The 23,957-nt window shown below is 39.7% G+C and overlaps 1 protein-coding gene across 2 annotated transcripts; it reads left to right on the top strand.

The window, feature by feature from the left end:
• The first annotated feature begins 146 nt into the window (after window positions 1–146).
• POP1 (POP1 homolog, ribonuclease P/MRP subunit) lies at window positions 147–23,666 on the top strand. 2 transcript variants are annotated; one of them, XM_080339270.1, is made up of 15 exons: window positions 147–437; window positions 2,928–3,110; window positions 3,935–4,110; window positions 6,472–6,720; window positions 7,281–7,368; window positions 7,677–7,852; window positions 8,475–8,725; window positions 8,856–8,949; window positions 9,741–9,852; window positions 10,832–10,951; window positions 17,247–17,362; window positions 18,707–18,898; window positions 19,791–19,945; window positions 20,791–21,135; window positions 21,961–23,666. In XM_080339270.1, the coding sequence occupies exons 1-15, from the start codon at window positions 332–334 to the stop codon at window positions 22,616–22,618; spliced, it is 3,021 nt and encodes a 1,006-aa protein (XP_080195396.1). In that variant the 5' UTR covers window positions 147–331; the 3' UTR covers window positions 22,619–23,666. The 2 variants fall into 2 exon arrangements, with proteins under 2 accessions (XP_080195396.1, XP_080195397.1); XM_080339271.1 differs by lacking the exon at window positions 6,472–6,720.
• The last annotated feature ends 291 nt before the right edge of the window (window positions 23,667–23,957 follow it).

Here is a 23,957-nt window from a genome sequence, read left to right as displayed (position 1 = left end):
GACGCTGGGTGATTCCGTCGCGCACGTTGCCACTAACGGCTCGCGGAGGCTTCTGGGAAATGTAGTCCGGAGGGGCGGAGTCATTGCGCCGTGCGCGTGCGCGGTGCTCAGGGTCTGGCGGCCGCGTGTGGAGGTCGCGCCGCGGGTGCGTGGCGGCCTGGTGTCGGAGGCCGCTCCGCCTGCTGCTGCACCGCTTGCCCAGCCGCCCCGTCTCCCCGGCTCTGTCCCGCTACGGAGATAATAGGCAGCTCCCGCCAGGCGCCTTCTGGCCCGGCTGAGGAGCGGGTTGGTGTGAGTCTCCTCTCCGCGCGCTGCCCGGGCCCTGCCGGAGATGTCCGGGGCAAGGGAGAAGAAGCGGGCCAAGAAGATGAGGAACCAGCCGGCCAGCGTCACCCTTCCCGCCGAGCCGGGGCCCTTCCCCAGCGGCGGCAGCAGAGGTACGGCTGGGGGACCCCCTACCCAGGGCCAGGGTGAGCGAACGCGGAGGGGGGATGTGTGTGGGTCCCCAGGGCTGGCTGGCTGTCCCCTCAGCCTGGGCAGCCGGCGCGGCGAACCCGGTGTGGGAACACGCCAGGGCTTCGTCCCCTGCTGTTGACTTCTTTAGTCCTGGTTCTGCCACACAGCTCGTTAACACACGCTTCTCTGTGTCATCCCTTCGGTTACACGACAAATCCCGGTCTGCTCACTGCGGTTTCCAGCCTTAAAGTGAATTTAGATGTTATAGCCCGTCCGTCCAGTGCTCTCCCTGCTCTTCCTGTCAGACCCAGGAGCTGCAGGAGGAGCTGGTTTACCGTGCTGGCCCTGTGATAAGCGCACTGGTTTTCCGTCAGATCAATCTGCCTCTTGGTGCTTGTGGCTCCTGCATCTATGGAAGAGTATTAGCAGGAGGCAGCAAGGCATTCTCTTAAAATGGCAGCGTTGCAAGGTCAGTGTCAGAGCATTTATATACACAGGTAACTGTGCGGCTGGAGACCGAAGGATCCTTGCAACCTGTATGCAGGATGCTTTTTCGGTCTGTGTTTCAGCCTGCATCCTGTGTGCTTCAGTTGAACTTAAGTTCCATCCCTATCCCCCTTTCATGTTTTTATTTTTTTTACCTGTATTGTTTTGAGGAGAAAAAACCAAACCAACAAACAATAACAACAACAAAAACACCAAAAAAAACACCCCAAGCATAGGCACTGCTACTGTGAGGCCTTCAGAAATTGAACAATTGCATCTTTGTGGTTGAACAAAAAAATGCTGAGGTGTCACTGCGTATTTGAGTGACTGAAGAGTTCTCATGCAGGCAGAATGACATAGCAAATTATGGTAAGCCCTGTCTGAAGATTCTGGAATATCATTAAAGGGCTACTGGCAGATTAAACACTGTTTTCTAACTTTCTTTGTAGCAGGGAACTTCTAAGATGACATGGTTATGGTTTTCTTTCCTGTTGAATACCACACATTTTCATCCATATGACATTCTTCTGCAATGTCAGTGAATATCTTGGTTTTGTAGTGCTATTTTGTAGAAACAGGAAAGAAAAAAATCTAAATAGGGCTTCTAAAACTCTGGATCTACGTAGTACCTGAAATAATTTAATTTTTCTTTAGGTGTTGAGTCAGTCACTGTCTTCTGAAACACTCTTGCATCTTCTGATTAAAATATTTAGGTCGTCTCTTCTCAGGCTAACATGATAGTGAAAGGGTGTGTTTGTGGTACAAGTTAATTGCTGTCCAGTCACCTTCCCATGACTGATTTGGGCTGTAGGTCTACACAGATCTGCTGACAGAGGCATCATCTGCCCCTTTCTCCCTGATATCTCCTCGTTTCACTCTCTGGACAGTGCTGCTCTCAGCCATGTGGAGAGCTCACATCAGGGAATTCTTCTGCATAAAAAGTAACTTCTGTTTCCACCCCAAATTATTTTTTAATTTGGGTTACTGCAGTTCTGCATAATGTGTGGTTGCACCAGGGCTGCAACAGCATTGCTGCTGAGCATAAAACTTCACCTTCATGCTTATTTGAAATGCGAAAAGGAGGTTCACTGTCATTTTAAGTTCACTTAAATTGAGGCTACCAGGGATGAATTTGCTCCTGGCTCCCCATACCAGTGGTAGCATATTTGGGACAATATGATAGGCTTGTATAAGAAGCTGATCAACCTGAAAACTGATTTTTTTTAATTTGTTGCCCTTTCAGTGCAGTTGTCCGACATGAGCTGCCTGAGAACCATATCTTGAGTTGTAGTAGAAATCGTAACCAAGACTTAACTGAATAGGTAGAATATAAACTAATCTTTATAATGGACTTCAAGGCTCTCTTAAACTTGAAGTACTGGTAGGTGAAAGGTATTTCTGTACCTTAGGAAGCTGACTATAGACTTTAGTTATTTAATTTAAATATTGATTTAAATGCCTCTACCAGAGAGGTAACTTACTGCACCAACATACATGTGTCATGCTTGCCTTATTTATCAGTGTAACAGAAATACATATAAGTGAGTCAAAAGTACATTTGCTTATGGGAAAAAAAATCAAGGGGCAAGAAGGAAAAATATTATCTTTGCTGATTTGGTACCAAAGCATGGACTAGGCAATAGTAAAATAACTACTGATGTTTCATAGACCAATTTTAGTCATGTCTTTCCTATTGGGTCTGTTAGAGTATTGAAGGCAATGCCTGGATTGGGTCACTATTTTCAGAATGTGCGAAAGTTACTTGATCTACTGCACGCTTGCTGTGGGACAGTGCAAAATTTTTATTTCTTCCTTTAAAAGAAAAACTTAATTCTTCTGATTTCTGGTGGCTTTTCCAGGTACATATGATAAATATAATAGGAGGAATGTGCAATGGAATCTTATTAGGAAAGACTGCGTGTAGTTATTTGTTACTCAGACTGCTTTGCATTTCTGTTACCTCTGTTCATCTCTAAACCCTCCAGGAGATGTTCGTTCTGAGCAGCAGTATCAACAGCAGAAGTTTTCGAATCAGTCATCTGGGCCTACTTACAGGAAAGAACAGTGTTTTCAAAAAGGGCAAAACAGAGGAGAGAGAGGCAGAGGAAGAGGAGGATGGCAAGGAGGACGCCAGAATGTTTCTGAGGAAATGCCAAAATACATAACAGGTTTGTACATAATAAAGAGGTCATAATTTATATGTCCAGGGCAGCTTGCTAGGATTAAGTTTGCTGTCTGTCTTTGTTTTTGTTCAAGAACAAAAATTAGAACTGTTACTATGTTCTGTTTTTCCTGATTTTCTCCAAAATACAGAAATATTTGTCCTTTCAGACTTGTGAGTTGAAAAATTGTACTTGCTTGTAATGAAGGATATGCATTTTTGTTTCTGTTTGCTGGTAAAATGAATACTGACAGTCATCTGCTTTTAGTGAACCCATTGAAACTGGTTTTGCCCATGATGTGAGTTAAAAACAACTTTTCATCTAACAGAAATTTCATTTAGGAGAGGAGTTTAGCTTTTAAAAATGTGGCAGTGCTGTGATAGTAGATACACTTCCATAAGCATAAAAAAGACCGACATCTGGATTTTTTTATTGGGTCATTTTAAAACAGTCTGTAAGAAGATTACTCCTTCCTTTTTTTTTTTTTCCCCCACACTGAAGCTTTTTTCATTTCTGAATACCATCTGAAAAGGTTGCTACTCTAATAAAGAAGTACTTAATGCAAATAGAACTTGTTGGTTATACCATGGCTTCAAGATTCTGTCATGTTTGAGTATTTCTTTAACCATATCTGTAAGCTTCAGACTACCTAAAGAACTGAAATTTCTTTAGTAACAGGATACAGTATTTGCTTATATTGCAAGAAGTCATTAGACTGATGTACTAGGAATACTCTGCTGGAATTCAGTAATTTATGTAAAGTGTTCCCTTCTTTTTTTTTTTTTTTTTTTTCTGTTTGTCATGCTCTGATGCAGTTCTTTTTATTCCAGTGTCCACCTTTGCTCAAGCTCGTGCTGCTGAGATCAATGCCATGTTGAAAGCAGTTGCGCAGAAGTCTTCAAACTCCCTGGTTTTCCAGACTCTACCGAGGCACATGCGAAGGCGAGCTATGAGTCATAATATTAAACGCCTGCCCAGGCGGCTCCAAGAGATGGCCAGGAAAGAGGTATAATTGCACTTTATAGTATTTGATAAACTATATAGCAGGCATAGCAAATGCACAGTGTTCAGCTCTACATTTATTAATGTTCAGACCGGAGCTTATCTGCAAAGCTTCCCTGCGTGCACGAGTTCTCAAACTTTGACTGACATTTGGATTCAAAACACAGGAACTCCTCACTTTTAGATGGTAGCTCAAGTACATCTCACTAACCACTTGTCTTTGTGATTATTTGACATCTTCAAAAGATGTCTACTGCAGGAGGGGTTCTTCAGGCGGTGCATTGGTCCCAGGTGAGGCAGGAATCGTCAGTATCCCCTGTGTGCCTCTCATGCCACCACAGCTGTAGCTGTGACCCTGCCAGCCTCAAGCCAGCACAGCCTGTTCGTGACCCACACGGTGGTTCATGTGTTACAGCTTCAGTGTGGGAGGTACACTGGAGTTGTTGGCAGGCTGCATGCAGCTTAAGACTTGCTAATTGGCTGTTCCTCGTTACTGATGAAACTCTCATTTTGTGGCAGTATCTCAACATCTAGTTAGAATGCTCTTTTGGAGTTACTTGCTCCTTACCCACTGTGGCCTTCCTGTGTGTTTAAAAAAAAGATAAATTGGTTCAGCAGGGTTTCATTGTGGTATGATCTGTCTGATGTTTGGCATTGATCACTTTATTGTCTGGAGACACTTCTTAAAGTGATCAAGTGAGTTTGCTTGGTAAGTTTTCTATGTATTAAGATTGTCTGAGTAATGTATTTATGGCATCATTTTTTTCCTTTCCATTGTCTTTTTTAAGTTCTTTGAGACCGTACCCCCTGAATTCCTGAGGATAATTGTCCATGATTCAGAAATTGCTTTGGGTGCTTCCATACATGTTCCTGAGGGTATTTTATTGGATCTTCATAACCTGTATCTCTCCTTTTACTGCTCTGGTTGGCATTCTTTTTGCTTTATTAGTCATGTCAAAAGGTGCAATTTGTCCTGTTTCCTGAGAATGAAGGAAGACGGCATGGGCTATTTTGCGTAGTTAGTGATATCCTCTATCCTTGATAAAAAATCTGTTTTTATTTGATGTTTATACTTGGTTCTTTTATGCTCTGTTTTTTTAGTCCCTTTCACGTGATGGCCTCTCTGAGTTCTCTGTTCATGCTCACTCTTATTCTTGCATCTTTGTTTCCGCTCCTTACGTAATTCTTGGGGTTTTTTTAGATTATTTAATTGATGCTGGTGTGGCTGAATTCTGCTATGTTTTCTTTCCTTAGGTCTTTTGGTTTAGTTTGTGTGTTTGCACAAGCTGTTTTGCTTTGTGTTTTCTTGCAGCTTGTCATATTTCCTAAGCTATTTCCTTTTGTAAAGGTTTTGCCTGTTTCTTTTCAGTGTCTGGACTGTGCTTCTTCAAAGTTAACTGTTCCAATTCTGCTGCATTTTCTTATTTTTTCTTAGATCTTTTATCATGACCATTTTAATCCAAACATTCTCCTCGAGCATCTCTTATCTCTTCATAAGCTTAAATACATATATTTTTCATCTACAATACCACGTCCCTTTTTCTCCAATCGACTCTCTGATCCAATCAATCACCATTGATCCAGTGGCTTATATTGCCTACTCTGTGGTGGAATGATGGTTCTGGTGGGAACATTTTTCTTTTTTGTGTGTGTTTTTCTATTTTGATGTCGTGGGTTGCTTCAGTGTTTTCCGTGCTCTTATTTCTTTGCTATTTTTATAACCAGTGGTCTGTTGTCAACTATTCCTTGGTGTGCTTACAAAGGACATCCTAACTTTTTGTGTGCGTGTGTCTTATAGTGCCTATTTCTTTTACCACTTCTCTTCACAAAAAGACAAATCAAACTTTGAGTTAAGCCTTCCCCTCCAGCCATGCATTCATCCGTAATAATTCAGACCTCGACCGGGTATTTATCAAGAATTTGGTCAAGACATCACCACAGTCCTTTCTTGTTCACTCCTACACATTGCAGAATCTTTAGGGTCTTACCTGTCAGCCTGAGAGTCTGAGCTGCTCAGATCTCCAGGTATTCCTAATGTCACGTTCATTTGTTCATGGGTATATACTGATGCTCAAATTCGCACAGGAAGTAGCAGATGTTACTGTTCACTGGTAAGCTTCTGTGTGTGTGTGGAGATTTTGGTTTGTCTATGGGTTCCAGTCAAACCTTGAACCACTTGTGTAGATTTGGCTTGTGTATAAAGTTTCAAAGCATTAGTTAGCCTCAAGAAATATGGAGAGCTAACATCAGAATAAAGTATAACTTAATGATAATGCTTCCTGTATCCTTATGTATGTCAGTCTTTTTCTTCTACAGAAGTTTGTCCTTTTGAGATTTACTTCAGTATCCTCTCTTTTAAAAACAGGCAGAGAAAGCTGTACATCAGAAAAAAGAACAGTCGAAGGCTAAATGCCGCAAAGCTAGAAGGCGCCACATAAATTTGGTAGCAGAGTTTAATCGCAGGCAAAGAAAGAATATTTGGCTGGAAACGCATATTTGGCATGCAAAGAGATTTCATATGGTAAAAAAATGGGGATACTGTTTAGGAGATAGCCCTACGGAGAAAAGCTACAGGGCTTGTTACCGAGCCATGACAAAGCATTGCCTTCTTCAGGTACCACATTTACATCTGTTTTCTTTGTTATTTTACTGAGGTGAAGTAATCAACTGTTCAGTTGTAGTGAATGTTTATGTCTATTTGAAGTACTGTTGTGTCAGCTGTTAATAATTGTTGAGTATGAAATGAGTGATTTCATAGTTGTAAAGAAAGGTGCTGAGTATCAGAGAGAACAAGATGAACCTGGATAAAAGCCTTATGATAATTATGACTGAAATACATCATCTTCAGTCTTCTCAAGAGCTAAGAGATGCAGTGAATCCATGCATCATCTTCATGAGCTGTTAAAGGATGCTATTAAAGGCAGGCACTTTGTTCCATGCCTTGTCTGGTCTGTTGGTTTGAGAGGTGAGGTTGGACCTCAAATGAGAAATGCCTGGCAGCTCTCCTATAACTAACAATTTTAAGTTCAAAAAGAAAACTCATTTCTCTTTGATACAAATTTTAGTAAATGAAAAGTTACTACTTCATTCAAGTTGTGAAGCTTTGTCTGGTCCTTTGTTGCCAGGCTTGCTTTCAAGAGTTAGTCTCACTTTACCACTATCTTGTTGTTTTAGGACTTATCATATTATTGTTGCCTGGAGGTGACTGGTAAAGAGAATGAACTTCTGAAGCAACTTGCTCGAATATGTAGCAATGACACAGGTAAAATCTATGTAGTTCAAAATAAAATTAAAATTCTGAATAGGCTAACGGATGATCTATCCTTTTCCTTTTTTAATATCCTGACAATCTCAATAGTAGTAACAGACTTGATACTTAGTTATGATTTTTGTTCAAAAACAGAATTAAAATGTCTTGAACTAGATGTTCTTATATTCAGTTGCTTATTAATGAACTAATTGTGATGCATGTTTTTTGACACTGTCCCAGCAGCCAGACTGAATTTCAATTTTTTATTTTTTAGACAAGAGATTATTTTGTTTTTCAGTAAGTATCTTCTTCTTCTTCAGGATTAACATTTGAAGAGGCTTCTTGTCTGTCTGGAAGATTTGAGGGTTCCCTGAATCTTTACCGAGCAGATCGCTATCCTGAGGATATGCTTGGTCCTGTTACATTTATTTGGAAACCCAGGGATGGATCTGAAAACAGACAGTTGTGGATTTGGGTACATCCAGCTCTCAAACAGGTATTTTTTTTCTTCCTAGTTGAACTCTGATTTCTTTATGCATTGCACATATTTAATGCTGACAATACCTTCTGGAAGGTGTAGAAGAGCTGGATGTAATACCTCACTGTAGGAATTAAAAGTTAGAAGACTGTTTCCACTCTAACAATATTCATGTTCTGCAGCTTGTTTTTAGAAAGTTTGTGCAGAAGGTGCATGCCTCTGAGGGCTTTTTAGTGTTTGAGCTTGTGTGTTTTCTAGTGTGACTTGCGTCAGGATATATTTGCAATAGGATGTTGCTTGATTCACATCATTCCCACTGACACCCCTGTCAGGCTACGTTTGGTGTCATCACAGATAACCATAATCTGACACTTAGCTGTGAACTTTTAAAAAATAAAAATAAGTAAAATTTTCCGTAGCAGAAATTTTTATTATGTTAATTTGAGGGAGAATAAATTGTTAGCAGCACTTGGTATTACTTTCAGCTCTTTATTGCAAGCCTTGGACTTCAGCAGAAGGAAGTTTATTCCCTTACATCCATATAGGAAAATAAAATAGTAGAGTGTAATTCTTAAAACTGTACTTAAGCTTTGTGATGCCCTTGTTATGATCCTAATACAAACTTCTCATTTTTTGGAAGGACATACTGAGAGAGTTAAAGGCAATTTTTCAGTGTTCAGAACCTGAAGAAATCTATATTCCTGAGCCTGTTAAAACATCAATGCAAGAGGAAAAACAAATAGATGTTGCTCTGAGCCTTGGAAAGAAAAGAAAGAAGGAGGATAAAGAAGGAGAAAAGGCTGTACCAGTGAAAAAAATAATTGGTGATGGCACTAGAGATCCATTCCAGTCCTACTCTTGGATCTCACAGGCTACTGGCATTGTGATCAGGTTTGTTCATAGTGGAGTTAGAAAGTATGGCCTTTACCAGTTAATGTAGCTGAATTCTGGCTTAACAGTACTGGGGGAAAAATCATGTGATGCACAATTGTACATTCACCTGAAATTTCCTCTGTTTCAGTGATAGAACTATGGAGATTCTCAGGTACCGGCTGATTGGCCCATTATCACACTCTGTCCTTACAGAGACCTTGAAAGCTGCTTCTCTCCAAACAGTAAGGAAATTGGCAGTTTGGATATTACTGTAATTTTGATAAGGTTTTTAGAATGTGCAAGCTTGTTTTTGCTAGAAAGAATCATGAACTGTCTAGCCTTACTTGTTATGAAGGCCAATCTATGTGTTTGTACTCTGTGAGCTTCTCTGTGTTGAGCCTCTAGACCAACACTGATCTCAGGAAGTACTCTTACCTGGATTTTAGGTGTAGGTAGGAAGAAGATAGAAGCAAAAGTGATGTTGAGCTGGCTGTGTAGTTTCTACTGCAGTGATGTATTGTGCTGAGAGGTCCAGAACAATTCATGTTATCGTAGACAAACCATGGGTCATGTTTCTTGAGCAATGAGCTAGAGTACCTTGAGCTAAAGAGCAAGGTATGCAAGGTGTAGAAGACTTTTGTGCTTTCAATCAAATACATGATCTCTCTATGATTTAGTACTTTGTCCACCTCTTGGCACATAGCATCACTGTGGTTTTAAAGGGCTCTTTTTTGTCTCTTGCAGCAAACATGATGAGGCCAAGAAATCTCTAGCTTTCTGTAAGAAATAATTAATGACAGAATTAGGAAGCATTGTGGATTGCTTTGTTTCTTTTTGGAACACAGGTTAAACTGAACAGTTTATTGGGGATTACTGTAAGGCGGAGTATAGGAATAGACTGCATCAAAAATTTTGGTTTGAAAACTGAAGAGGAAGAAAGTGACTAGTGGTTAAGGCAAACTGAGAGTGAATTCTTACTGATAGAAAATACTGAATAACCACTTGAGTTTAATTAGAAGTTTTGTTTTTCCAGGAGATGGCGGATTCAGAGACAGAGTTGAATAACTGGTGGGTAGAAAACTGCAAGGACTCTGAAAAAGTATCTCTTCATCAACGTCAAACTGCTATCTTTGAGCTTTTAGAAGGTACTTGGGCACGTGGGTGCTATGGGAGGAAGGGGAAACTCTCAAACTCTAGTGGTCAAAACTGGCATGCTAATAAGTTGACTTCAGTTTGGAAATGCTTATTTTTTGCTTGGTCAAGAGATTGATGCCATTGAGCATGTGCTTAGGTATTTACTGTTGCATGTCAAAGATCTGAGAAATGTTACACTAAGTTCTTTTAAGGGAATTTTAATATTCTCTGCAGTCAAAACTATTAATAGATAAACTGTATCTTCCTGTTTATTCCTTATCTTCATGAACTTAGATTTGAGTTTGCTGATGGGATATACAGTCTGACATATATTTTAACTCTCTCCCCTCATATACACATCGAATTAAGGCAGTAAGTTGTACAATACCTCCACAGATAAAACGGTAGTCTCCTACCCAAACTAAAAGCATTATAACTTTCTTTATATATTTTTGTTTCTAATGAAGAGTTGTATATTTGGCCGAGTTGTAAATTGTCATAAAGATAACATCTCCTCACTTTCTAGCACTGAAGCAGGTAAGGAACTGGCTTTGGTAGATCTCACACTATACTTGGGCTGTCCTATGTGTGGCAGTTAAGCAGAAATGAGGTAAAACTTTAAAAAAACATTTTTTTTATTTCCTTTCTCTAGAAGGCAAATATAAAACAAAGGCTGGCTATTCTTCAAGAGGTGTAGTGAATGCAAATGATGAATTGAGTCTGTAAGTTGTGAGAGTGACCTCACTTCTACGCTAAGCAAAAATTTAATTGCAAACTAAGTCTTAGGCTGCTATGTTGTCTTTTGTTACTGGGCATTTAACAAGCATTGGTGAGTTTTCAAAACATGTTGAATTGAGTATTCTGGATTGCTTCTCTGCCTTAGAGTGGTGTCACATCCCTGCAGGCAAAAATGCATGAAACAGTAGTGCAGAGAAAGATCACAACTTATTTGGTAGTTTCATGGCAATATTAATCTCTGTATTTTTAAAGGGTTAAGTTCACCATCAGAAATGCCACCAGGTACAATACTGGGCCTCACTGTTGGAGATCCTCGAGTCAATTTGCCAAAAAAGAAGACAAAAGCCATGCCAGACTTCGAAAAATATCAAGGTAAAATGTGTTGCTTATGTTCTCTGGAGCTACCAAAGGCAAGAGATTCAGTTTTTCTCTACCCTTTTGTTTTCATTTACTGTCATCTTCTACTGATTGTCTCTTGCTCTTTTCATCTAGCATTGGATTTTACAATGTTTCCTTCCCCTTTCCACAACCCTTGGCAGAACAGAAACAGCTTGAAAGTTGCATAGGTTTTAGCACAGCAATTGTGAGGGAGGGATATGCACCAAAGCTGGTCTTGTGCTCGGTGGAAGCCTCTGTCTGACCATACAGATGATCCAGGTTCGAATCCTGGCAAGGCCAACCAGGTGCTAAAAGCTACTTAGAAATTTCTGTTTGGTGTTTAGTCTTCCTGATGCTGTTTATCTCTCCAAGAAGATGTCTGCTGTTTCTGGTTTATAGTCCTACAATGATGAAAGTTGCAATTCCACTGAAAAAAGAAAAATTACATTGCAAGATTAACATTTCAGGTGGCCAAGAGCTGCTTATGTTAAAAAATAAAAAATGCATGCATGAATTCTAAAGCTTTCATTTCAATGCTGACTTCTACAACATTTCAGTGCAAAATTGAAATTCAGTTGAATTTCAATGTCCTCGAAAAACATCCAAGAGCATATACAGTATACAGTGGGGTTTGTGTACAGTGCTATGTAAGCATTTCCAGTTAGGTTGACTGGACACGAACTGCCTTACCTAATATGAAAAACATAATAGCCAGCTAGTAAGCAGTAGCAAATAGGACAAGTTGAAGGCTCCAGAGACTTGAAAATAGTTTATTTCTTTGATAGTGCTAGAATCATCTAGCCTTACCTTTCACTTAAATCAGGTTGAAAGTCTATTTCAGTTACTGTCTTTTAGCTCTCTGCACAACTCTGTTATTTGGATTTTCGTACATCCTCCTATTCTACCCTCTGTATCTAGAACAGCCTTTTTCCTGTTAGTTTTGTTTTATTAACTTTCTCATCATTAATGTTCCTGTTGGCAATTCTGCAGCATACATGACCGCTACTTTCATTCCTTCCTGCTGAGAAGTAAGGTGAGCACTTGTTTACAGTTGCTGGTTTGAGCTGATAAAGGAGTTAGCAACAAGAAATGATTTGCCCCCCTTCATTCTGCTTGTCATATCTGTGAAGATGCGTTCAAGAAGGCAAGATCAGCAGAAGGCATCTAGGCATTGGAAATGTCTCATAGTAGTTTCCCATTGCCAGAGCTGGTTGTCCCTCAGGAAGGGGGGCCATGGTGAAGAGGTAGTGATGCAGGGTAGGTAGTCAAGAGAAAGAAAATGCCTATGCCTTTTTTCCTTTGGCTGGCTAGAAATGGCCATCTTCAAAACCTTTCTATTTGGGGTTATCCTTCACATGTAAAAAATCTTCCAAACTACAAACATTCAGAAAATCTGGAGTTGCTCTCTGGTTCCTTTCTGACTGTTTTTGTGTTTCATCATGAACTCAAAACTGCATCTGCCTTCTCCAACTTTTATTCGGGAGAGGGAGAAGGTCCTTGATCAGCTAGCAAAGAAAGGTAAACTGCATGATACCTTGTAATTTAGGTTCTGCTAAAGGCTTTGATGTCACACAAGCATGTCACTGCTAAATAAGTTGAGTAGGCAGAAGGATGGAAGAAGACAAGCAATGTAGCTCTCTTCTGGTAGAAAATGAAAAGGACATCATGGTAAGGGAGTAGAAAAGGAGAGAGCAGCCTTCCTACCAGAAGCAGTTAAGGAGAGAATAGGGGGAACTAGCACTTCAGCAGGGGAAGTGGCTGCTATTTTCCACGTTACCCACCTGAGTGACTTCCTGATACTCAGATGTGATAATATAGTGAGCTAATCTTTATCTAAGAAGTGTTAGTAGTCATTAATTTGTCTTAATGATGTGTCATGTTGCTTGAGCAACAAAAAGGAACCCTTGCTGTATTCTATACTTCTTTACCTTTTTGCATCCTGGACATTCAAATATTATTGGGATTAAGATTCGAAATGGCACCATGTATGTTAGTAGATTCTGTATGTGTTTTAGCCTCTCTTGTTCTTTAATGTTGCATAAAAGCTAACTGATTTTATTAGGAAATCTTTGCTAATTTAAATATGCATTGTTTGTGAAATGAGTGAATAATTTAGGTGAGTTACAGCCATCATCTTTTCTTGTCGATGGTCATACATACAGTCTGTGAAATGATACACATCTGTCCATATCCCCCCCCACTCTTTTTTTGTTTTCAAAATGCTGTTCTAAGATACACCTGTGCAGTTTTACCCCTGTGAGTGACATGCTAACAAATCAGATCATTTCACTCTTTCCCGGTTACTCTCACTCCCGAATGCATATGCATGTGTGCAAGCTGTGTATTATAGACAAATGCTGATAGGATTTAATCAAAGAATTGTCCTCATTTCTTCAGGCTGAGGGATAGAAAGTTCGTGAATATATCACTTTTCACTGCCTTCTCAGCAGGTTTCTGCCTTCTGGAAGTCAAGAATCCCAGTAAGAAGTCAGTGCTTACATGACTGAAAATTAGTGCTGTTCTTTTCTCCATTTTAATGTACACTTCTAGCATCTTGATAGGCTTTTACTGACCTCTGTGGGAGAATGCAAATTTCACCACCCTAAAAACTGCTCAACATGAAGTATGGTGGAGCTTTTAAACAATTGGTGAATGAGATACATAAAAGGAAAATGCATCATGAAAGATAAGTGAGGTAGAGTTCCTTCTGCAGATGCAGAGCCTGGGTCCTTGCCTATAAACGCACCTCTTGCAGAGGTTTAGGTGTCTGGCATCAGTTGTCCTGGTACCGTGCACTGCTACATACATATGGCTGAAACCGCTCCCTAGCAGTGTTTATGCTTGTGCTTTTTCTGCTATTTATTCACAGAGGGAAGGAAAATTCTCCAATAGAAGAACTCTTAGGCTTGTCTTTTAAGACTTGTAAGATAATCAACTGTGCAAATCAGAAAAACAGCTTGAAATGGAAGAAAACCTTATGTCTGTATTGTCTAAGCACCACCCGTTGACAGCAGCAGTAGATAATGTACTGAGTGTCACTGAGCTTTGTGTGCTTAGTAATACAGCTCCCTGTTTCCTACACTAGCTGAAACATCTTAATTCCACTGTCATCTGCAACTTATTCATCAGTAGGGCTAATTCCCCAGCAATCTTAAAATGCGGACTGAAGAAAATAGGAGAGACGTAAGAAATAAAGATGACTGGTGTGAGGATTTGGGATTATGATTTGAATTTTAATGTGTTTAGGAGAGAGATTAAATTTTCCAAGTTCAATGCGGTTCAAGGAGAAAGAATGTCCCAAGTTAGAGAAGGATATTTTACGGTAATGAGTGAGATGTTGGATGGACTGTGATGATGGAAAGAAACTGACTTAAAAGTGCTTTCTAAAGTGGAAAAAAAAATACTCATGCCATTATATAATATAGGAATTGTGAAAAACACCAAGAATATGACAGGGATAGACTTCCTAAACTGTGGTAATAGAAAGAAGTGGTAAAAAAAATTCAGAGGAAGTTACAGTGAATAATTTAGAGTTGAAACGACTAGAACATGTCTAAATAATTTAACGTAAAGCAGTTCTGGTGTTCACAAATGCTTTCTGTACAGAAGAAGGAGAAGTCACTTTCCTTATGTTTGCTTGTAATTATGTGTAGGACTGTAGAATCATTTTAATTGGAAGAGACCTTCAAGATCATCGAGTCCAACCATTAACCTAACTCTGGCACTAAATCACGTCCCTAAGAACCTCAACTATATGTCTTTTAAACATCTCCAGGGATGGTGACTCAAACACTTCCCTGGGCAGCCTGTTCCAATGCTTGACAACTCTTTCTGTGAAGACATGTTTCCTAATATCCAATCTAAACCTCCCTTAGTGCAACTTGAGGCTATTTCCTATCATCGTGTCACTGTTTACTTGGGAGAAGAGACCAACACCTTCCATGCTACAACCTCCTTTCAGGTAGTTGCAGAGAGAGGTCATTGATAAAGATATTAAATAGAACTGGCCCCAATACTGAGCTGTTGGAAACACCACTTGTGATTGGCCACCAACTGGATTTGACTCCATTCACCACAACTCTTTGGGCCTGACAGCCCAGCCCAATGAAGAGCATGGCTGTCCAAGCCAGGAGCTGCCAGTTTCTCCAGGAGAATGCTGTGGGAAACAGTGTCAAAGGCTTTACTGAAGTCTAAGTACACAACATCCACAGTCCTTCCCTCATCCACTAAGTGGGTCACGTTGTCATAGAAGGAGATCAGGTTGGTCAAACAGGACCTGCCTTTCATAAACCCATGCTGACTGGGCCTGATTGCTTGGTCATTTTGTGTGTGCTGCCTGACAGCACTCAAGATGATCTGTTTCATGACCTTCCTTGGCACCAAGGTCAGACTGACATGCTTGTAATTCCCTAGATTGTCCTTCCAGCGCTTCTTGGGGGGGTGGGGGGGGGCGGGCATCACATTTGCCAGCATTACATTTGCCAGCTTCCAGTCAACTGGGACCTCCCCAGTTAGCCAGGACTGCAGATAAATGGTGGAAAGTGGCTTGGTGAGCACCTCCTCAATACCCTTGGGTGGATCCCATCTGGCCCCATAGACGTGTGTGTCTAAGTGGTGTGGGAGGTGGCTAAGCCATGAAGATGATCAGAGGGATGGAGTACCTCTCTTGTGAATATAGGCTGAGAGAGTTGGGCTTGCCTAGCCTTGAGAAGAGAAGGCTCTGGGGACACCTGATAGCAGCATTCCAGTCCCTAAAAAGGGGCTTCAAAGAAACTGGAGGGGGACTTTTTACAAGGGCATGTAGTGATAGGACAAGGGGTAATGGCTTCAAAGTGAAAGAAGGTAGATTTAGGTTAGCTATAAGGAAGAAATTCTTCACCATGAGGGTGGTGAGGCACTGGAACAGGCTGCCCAGAGAAGCTGTGGATGCTCCATCCCTGGAAGTGTTCAAGGCCAGGTTGAATGGGGCTCTGAACAACCTGGTCTAGTGGAAGGTGTCCCTGCCCATGGCAGGGGGTTTGGGACTAGATTATATTTAAGGTTCCTTCCAACCCAAACCATTCCATGATTCTATTAATTTCCTTAATATTTCTTTCTCCCATGTAAATATAACTCATCAGCAAGAATGCCTAATAAGTATCAGCTTTATAATGCCTTCAAACTGTCTAGAGTGCTACCATATTTAATAATTTTTAAAGGATTTTGCAACTCGTAGTAATGGAGGCGTCTTAAAGATTATAGATTTAAAATAAATAACTATTGCATTTATGTTTGACAGTACCTATTGAATTGTTGATACCACTGAATAATCCATATTTTCTGTGCTCAAAGTCTTTGTCAGCATTAACTGGAAAAATTACCTGAATCTTCTCTTGAAAGACTAAGTGATTTTAAAAAACAATCCAATGCATTATGTTCCTTTAATATAGAAGACCTTGTAGGTGACAAAATGAGCAGCAACAGATTCTTTAAGCTCTAATCACAGTACTATTAATAGGTTTGCTGTATTGTTTATTGGTAAGAATTATTTCACTTAAAATATGGATCAATATGCATGACACACTGAAGGCTTCAGATCTATAAATCACTAAAGGTAGGTATACGTTTTCTCTGCTTTGGTTAGATTGCAGGGCCAAAGAAGATGTATGTTATTTAATGCCTCAGTGATCAGTTTTAAAGTAAGTGTTTGTCTTCACTAATGCACACAACTGTTGGTCTCTGCAGACATAATAAAAATAGTCCCTTCCTTGAAGTACAGAGCCTGAAAAGATCCAGAGTGGGAAGCTAGTGCTAAATAAATAGTTGCATGCTAGTCGTATCCATTAAAATATTTCCTGTATGTACATTTCGTAAAGGTCACCATTGCTTCTCTTACAGGTTTACTTAGGGGACTTATTTCAGGCTTTGTAATGTTGCTCTTTCTGATTCTTACCACATTTGTTGAGCTTTACACTCTGCCTGAAAGGTCAGATTCCAGAATGTTAAAGGCAGCATGTTAAAGGTGTAACTTACATTGCCAAAGGTGATGTCACTTGTAATAAGAAATGCCTGTAAGACAGTGTCAGGTTATTGCTTCTAAAACTAACAATTTATTTTATATTTTGTATTTGGAAAGACATGTGATAGATAGTAAGATACTCCAGAAGCAGTGATGCTTATTAAGGTTTTAGTAGTTTGATTCCTTAGTTGTGTGCTCATTGTACTTAGGATAGTGAAGTGGTTTTGGTAATTCAATGCTTAAGTCACAAAAATTGTGTGAATTTTGTTTTAAGTTTCTCTTCTTTTGTAGATTATGATAAAGTTAGGCAGCTGTACCTGGAGGGTGTACCTGTAGAATGTGCTCACAGCTTTATCTGGGACCGGGACATCTGTAAGAACGTCACTGAAAATAAAATCTCAGAGCAGGTAACTAAGGAGGTGGATTGCTGTGGAGAAAATGGCTAATGGTCCTTAGAGTCCATAGACTGTGACTCTTGAAAGTGGTGTAAATCCAAGAGCAGTAGTTTCCTAATGTCTTAGTATCCAGCTGCTGAAGTGTTTATTTTGTAGATTTTGTGTAATGTTCTTGTACAATCACTGTTCATGATTCAGTAAGGAAGCTGTTTTGGATTGTCTACAGGACTATATAGTTGTAGGCATATTTATCAGAAGGTTTTTGAATTGGATTTTCCTGCACCGTCTTGACTGCTGTGCAGCAAATAAAAGGGATGAAATGACACAGAGAAGCTCTGGCAATTCACTCCTCAGTCATAGCCAGGACAATTCTCCTGACAAAAGAATCATGGAAGTTGGAAGGAAATAAATTTCTCTGGTTCTGAACTATAGCACACTGTTTTGTGAACATTCTGGACAATACCTGTGATTTGTAGACAGCTTTAAATGTGCTGTTACAGGTTTGAAATCTCCTGTCATGACAATTCTGTTGGAGGAGCAACCCGTCAGATGCATAGATAAAAAGATGATTTAGTCACAAGAGGTGATAAACTTTTGGCACCGTGGTACTCAAGAAGAGAAAAACATGTGTACGGCAGAAACATCCCTCTAAATATTCTGTTTCTGAAAATGAGTTTTCTGCTGGCTGCCATAGTGTGAAAAAGCAGAATTCTTACTATGCTAGTGCATGACAGTTATCAGCACAATCTTTTTGTATGTGACAGTGTTCTTCATGCTGTCATGAAATGTAATGTTTACCTTGTAAAACAGCTGATCTAGAAGGGACATGTGAAAAGGCTGCCTGATGGTCTGTTTTTTTTATAAATGTGTTCTTAGTGTGGTACAATGAAGTATAACAACTGGTGATTGACAAAGCCTTGCTGGCAGCATGCTTTGTGTGAAACTGTTTTGTGACCAAATGTTGTTCCCATCTCCCTGGATGTAGTTCAGATTTGCTCCATGTATTGACATGCTGTCTGAAAGTGCCTTTTCAGTCTGGTCTTGTGCACAAATCTGTAAAGTACCAAGTTTTAAGACTTGCTTTTCCTCCTTCGTCTGTGCTGTACATTTTTGCTCTGAGTTTCAGTACCTGCCCTCCATCAAGGTCTATGGAAGTAAGAAGGGGAGAAAAAGTGTGCTTAGTAATTTTTTTCTAAAAACATTTTTCGTGCCTTGGTGAAGGTCAGTTCAAATGTGTAGCGTATTACTAGTGTATTTTTCCTAGTTATAAGCTCACCTCCTCTCTGTATCTTGGAAGGGTATCTGGAAGAGGGAAAGCTGGTTACTGACTTATGGAAAATGTCTCCTCCTTTCCAGGATTTAAACCATATGAGAGCTCAGTTACTGGTACCTGGATCACACTTAGATTTGGGTCCTTCTGAATCTAAGATTCCCATACTGTTGGTGCAGCAGCCAGGGAAAATGGCTGGAGAAGATCGACCAGGATGGGGGAGTGGCTGGGATATCTATCTCCCAAAGGGCTGGGGCATGGCCTTCTGGATTCCTTTTGTAAGTGGCTTTCATTGAAATGGCCAATAAATTTGACAAAGTATATAATTTGGTTCAAAATAATCGATTTTAGAGAGTATACTTCACAGCATATAACGAATTCACAATCACGGGGTCAAAATCATACTTTAAAAGAGGGTGTATGAACTGGTTGATGACAGAGGTTTGGTGTTAAAATCTTAAAAGTAAACAACAGCTTTCCATATCTTCTGTTGAGTATAACTGTGCCCACATAGCAGTCTAAAGCAGGAAATCAGAGTGGGGAGTAAGGACAGAAAGCTGATGCCGTAGCTCTTTGGTTTTGTGTTCCTAAGGGTGTGTATCTCTAAAGAGAAATAATTTCATGTCTGGTGCTAATCCATTTGCAGCTTGGCTATCTCCTCCACTCTCTTAATAAATTGGTTGCCTCTTATTTGGGAGACAGCTTGAAACACAAAGTTTGAGTTAAACTTGGATATTCCTCTAGTGCTGTTTGGAGTATCCTACTTCAAATTTTTAGGTGGCGGTTTTAATGTCTTTCTGCAGCTAACATTATGCTTTTGAATGTGCAGGGCAATTAATTGCAATGATACCAATTGTACTGTTAAAATAAATTGGTCAGTAACTTTCTTGAAGTAATACAACATTCCTGGCAATGTACAAGATCCGAACCTGTGAAATTCTCTTCAGTTTTCCTGATAGTTTTTCAGAGTTAAATTTAAAGAGTGTGACTAACATTTTTGTTGAAATGAGCATCTAGAACTGTGAAAACCATACTTAAGTTTATTTTTCTTGAAAGCTAAAGTGGTAGACTTTCCGTTTTCTAAGGCAGTAGCTTCTGGAGCGTTAATGTTTTGTTAGGAACCTGGAATCAGTACAAACATTGCTTTTTTGGGTTTTGTTTTTATAACAGATATATCGAGGTGTACGAGTCGGTGGTTTGCAAGAGGCTTTAAAGCATTCTGAATATCAAAGAACACCTCACACTCCAAATGATTTCCCAGACTGCCAGGCGGGAATGCAGTTTGCCAAAGAACTGGAAATGAGTCTTCTTGAAAAATTCAAACGGTATTATTAACTTTAAAATTGATTACAAGAACAACAAAAAAAAGAATGCTGCTTAAAATATTGCCTTCGTTATCTGCTGTTGTGTTCATTTAGACTTGGACTTAATATATTAAGATCTTTCACTAGTGTTTTAAGTCCTAGTAGTATAAAAAAGCAAAGAATCCTAGATGTATTTAACAGAAAAGCTCTGTTAAACAGGGCATATAAATGAACTAAACTGTTCTGTTCCCACAGATATGCTCAGTTTTAAGGCTGTAAGAAGGCTGCATGATAATAAAATAAAGCAAGCTATTTCAAGCTGCCTTAGCAGACAATGAGGGAGGAGGTAGGAGAAGGCAAAGGCAGAATATCAAAGTATGTACTAAGTGTTAAAGTGAATGAACAGGTATATTTCAGTGTCCACTTTTTAAATACCAGGTATTCTGAAGTTTGCCTTTATTTTCACTACATCAAAGACAGAACTCTCAACTATGAGTATGGGCTAGCTGGAAGTATCCTGTGCACTGACTGGTGTTGGTTCCCCTTCCAGCTAGGAGGGAGAAGTAGGAGAAGTTTAGAGGAAAGGGTGGTGGTGTCAGTCACAGTAGACAGAAATATCCAATATGGCTGAAAGGATATATGGTGGTCAGAAATAGAGCAGTGTTGTCTAGAAGTAAAACTTGAAAATCCTTGCTCAATTAAATTGCAATGGGAATGTACAGTTAACTTTCTATTCTAACTACTTACTTTTGAAAATGGAAAACATTACTAGACTAGCATAACAAAGCAGACAACCTTTTCAGGTGCTAGGGACTGAACAAGGGCCCAGGAAACAAATATTCTTACCTACTTGATTTATCATTCAGACGTCCACCTGCAAAAAGGGCAAATTACGTCAAGCTGGGCACTCTGTCCCCTTTTGTCTGTCCTTGGAAACAACTGGCGAAGAACTGGGAAGAAAGAATGAAAGCTTCAGGAGAGTTTGTTCATTCTTCTTCCCCACATCCTGAGCACTGTGCAACTGAAGGGCACAGCCTTTGTGACCCCAAAGCAGAAATGGTCAAAGAAGGTTCCTCTGAGACTGGAGAAGTAGAAGAGACCATGGAAATAACAAGCTCTGAAGGTGTCCTGAAGACAGAGGATGTTACAGGCACCCAAGACTTTGGTGAGAGAGGTGAAACCATGACAAGAAGTGACTTTATTGTTCTCAGGTATGTCAAAATGATAAACACATGTGAGGTGTTATTTTTATATTGGGAATTATTGAATTGGGGAAAGGAAGAGCTCTGCCTTGATTATTAAGATGAGAGAACTATTTGATCCAAATAGAATGAGGAGATTAAATATTATTGTCATGGATCAGAATTTGCTGTTGAGTGGAAATCCTTCTCCTGCTTTTCCCCAGCAAACTTGATGACTAGACAAAGTGAATGTCTTAAATTGTGTTAAATTTAACACCAGAGTTTAGTACATTCTTGGAATTGGCATGTTCTGTCTGCTTCTGGGTGGGTGAAACTTTTAGAGGCTCGTAGTTGTGATTTTAAGACTGTTGCCATGTAAATCAGCTTGCATTCTCTTTTCTAATGTATAATCACAGGTGGTTCTCATGGTACTTGGTAAGGTCTCTAAAGAAAACAGAGAATCCCTGGCACTCCAGTGCAACGCATGAGGGCAGCAACAGTGTTTGGAAAGTGCCTGAATTCAGGTCTTTCATTTTTGTGTAGTTATTAGTGGAAGAAAACATTGGCAGTTCTGGACTGCATTAATGTCACTGAAAGTTTTAGAGCATTTGTGATTTAACAGGTTTTAGGGTTTGAACGAGTAATGTCTCCTTCTGAAGAAATAGCCTTGCACGTGAATTCCACTCACCCGCGTTCTTTTTGTGCTCAGAGTGATACAAATACCAGCTTGGAATATTACAGAAGCCCCTGGGGCTTTTTTAAATCATGCTCTTGCAAATATGTGTGGTGCTGGATTTCCATTTTAATACTTGTTAATAACTATCCTTGATGTTTATTTTTAAAAAAAATGAATAGGAGTGAAAAACTACGGATGCAGTTATCAGCCTGGTGCTATCCCACTGCTGGAAAAGATCGGCGAATCCGCCTTATTTCTCGACTGGGACAGAAGGAAATGACTGAAGATGTCTTCTTGCCAATCTTGATGAGTTATCCAAGGGCTCTCGTATGGGTCAACTTATCTCTCTTGAGAAAGGGGAACCCTGAATTACATGCCATGATTTGCATCCCAACAGAAGACGACTTGCTGCATTTAAGCAAAGACAAACTCTTCTGTGGTCCTCAAGAACCCAAACATCGTGATATATTCAAGGAAAAAGTACAGAAACTAAAAGAGGAGAAGAAGAAGAAAAAGGATAACATGAAGGCTCTAGAAAGTGACTCTCCAAGTGTTCCAGATAAAGAAACAACTGAGGAGCATGAAGACCTCATTCTTGGTCTTTGGTCAGACACTCTCCCAGATGTCACGTCCCACTGCTCCAGAACTCTCTTGGGATATGTCACTCGAGGGGATTTTTCATTGGCTGTGGGCTATGGAGAAGCACAGGGTTTTGTTAGCGTGACTGGGTTAGTTTATATGTTACACAACCAGCCAGCGGATAAAAAAGGGCTTGTTTTGTTAAGAACTCCAGCATCTTTCCAGTACAGATTTGCAAGACTTAATATTGAAGTTTAAGTGTCATTGCAATGCAGTAGAATGCCAAATATACCAAAGAACGTCCGTTATGTCTTCTGTGGCCTTTCTGGTATGTCTCAAATTTGAGGTGTTTTTGAGCCCAAACCATGTTGTGAGGACTATGCAAATAATTAATAAGCTTTGTAGCATTATTCATGAAAATAACTAATGCATAAACAGACCTAGTATTACTTCTGATGTATGCATTGCTAAGGATTTCTAACAATAACTCATCCATTATCCTCATCATATTTATCTTTAAAGAAGCATAGTGTTTGTTTTTCACCTCAGAGCAGTAGATAGTATAACAATACACAGAAAATCATTATTTACCTTTTGTAAATCTTTTGGTCAGATGGATTGTAACTTTCCAGTGCACTTTCACATGTAACTACATGCAATCTAGGCTGATGTATATAGCAAGTGGCTTTTCCCAATTCCTCATGTCTGATTACACGTGCCTGCAATGAAACAGAGCTCAGCAGACAAACCTAGCACAGAGATCAGGAAGGTACTTACTTTGGTGTAAAAGCTCTATGCTTAAATGGAATGCAAATAAAATATAACCTGGCTATATAATCTTGAATTGTAGCAACTGGAGCTTGTAAACTGGAAAGCACGTTGGTCTCTTTCTGATGCAAATTGCTGTTGGTGGATCAGCATACATTTTCTGTTAATAATATGGGATATTTTGGTTCCTTAAAGCATAAGATTATTTTTATATGCAATATTCTAGGACTGAAAGTTTCTTCATGATACGGTATGGTTTAATAATGTTCAAACAGTTGTAAAACTCGTATGCTGGAGAGATGAGGGGAGAATCGTGTTTGATTTGGCTGGGGCAGGGTGGCTTGGTTGGTTTTGGTGTTGTTTTGGGTTTGGTTTTGTTTTTTTTTAATGATAGCCTTCAGCTTCTAGCCATTCTTGAGTTAAGCAGCCTGAAAACAAAGTTTACAATAATACACTGTAGTTTAGTAGCAGCATGATACAAATAGATACCAGTTGGTAAAATTACCCTGAAATGATCATGTACAAATAAAAATCTTAATCTATTCTCAATTCAGGAGTCTACTGACCAATCTTGATTTTTTAAGAAATTAAATAAGGATCAGTTAATGACTTAGTTTTTCTAAGTATCAGTCTGCAAATTAATTCCTGCATTCACAGTTTCATTAGAAAAGGTCTTGGGTGAACAAATTTATGTTGGTTGGTGCTGTTTGCTGGAGGAAGGATTGAGAGTACCTTACCTTTGCAGTTATTAACATTTAGGGCCATTGTTGGATTAAATATGACACACACATAGGGAAGAGGGGGAGAGCATCTGATTGCAAGGGAAGCA

Source organism: Nesoenas mayeri (genome assembly GCF_963082525.1).
Source record: "Nesoenas mayeri genome assembly, chromosome: 2".
In the NCBI taxonomy this organism is placed as follows: Eukaryota; Metazoa; Chordata; class Aves; order Columbiformes; family Columbidae; genus Nesoenas; species Nesoenas mayeri.
This window is presented reverse-complemented; position numbering and strand designations above follow the sequence as displayed.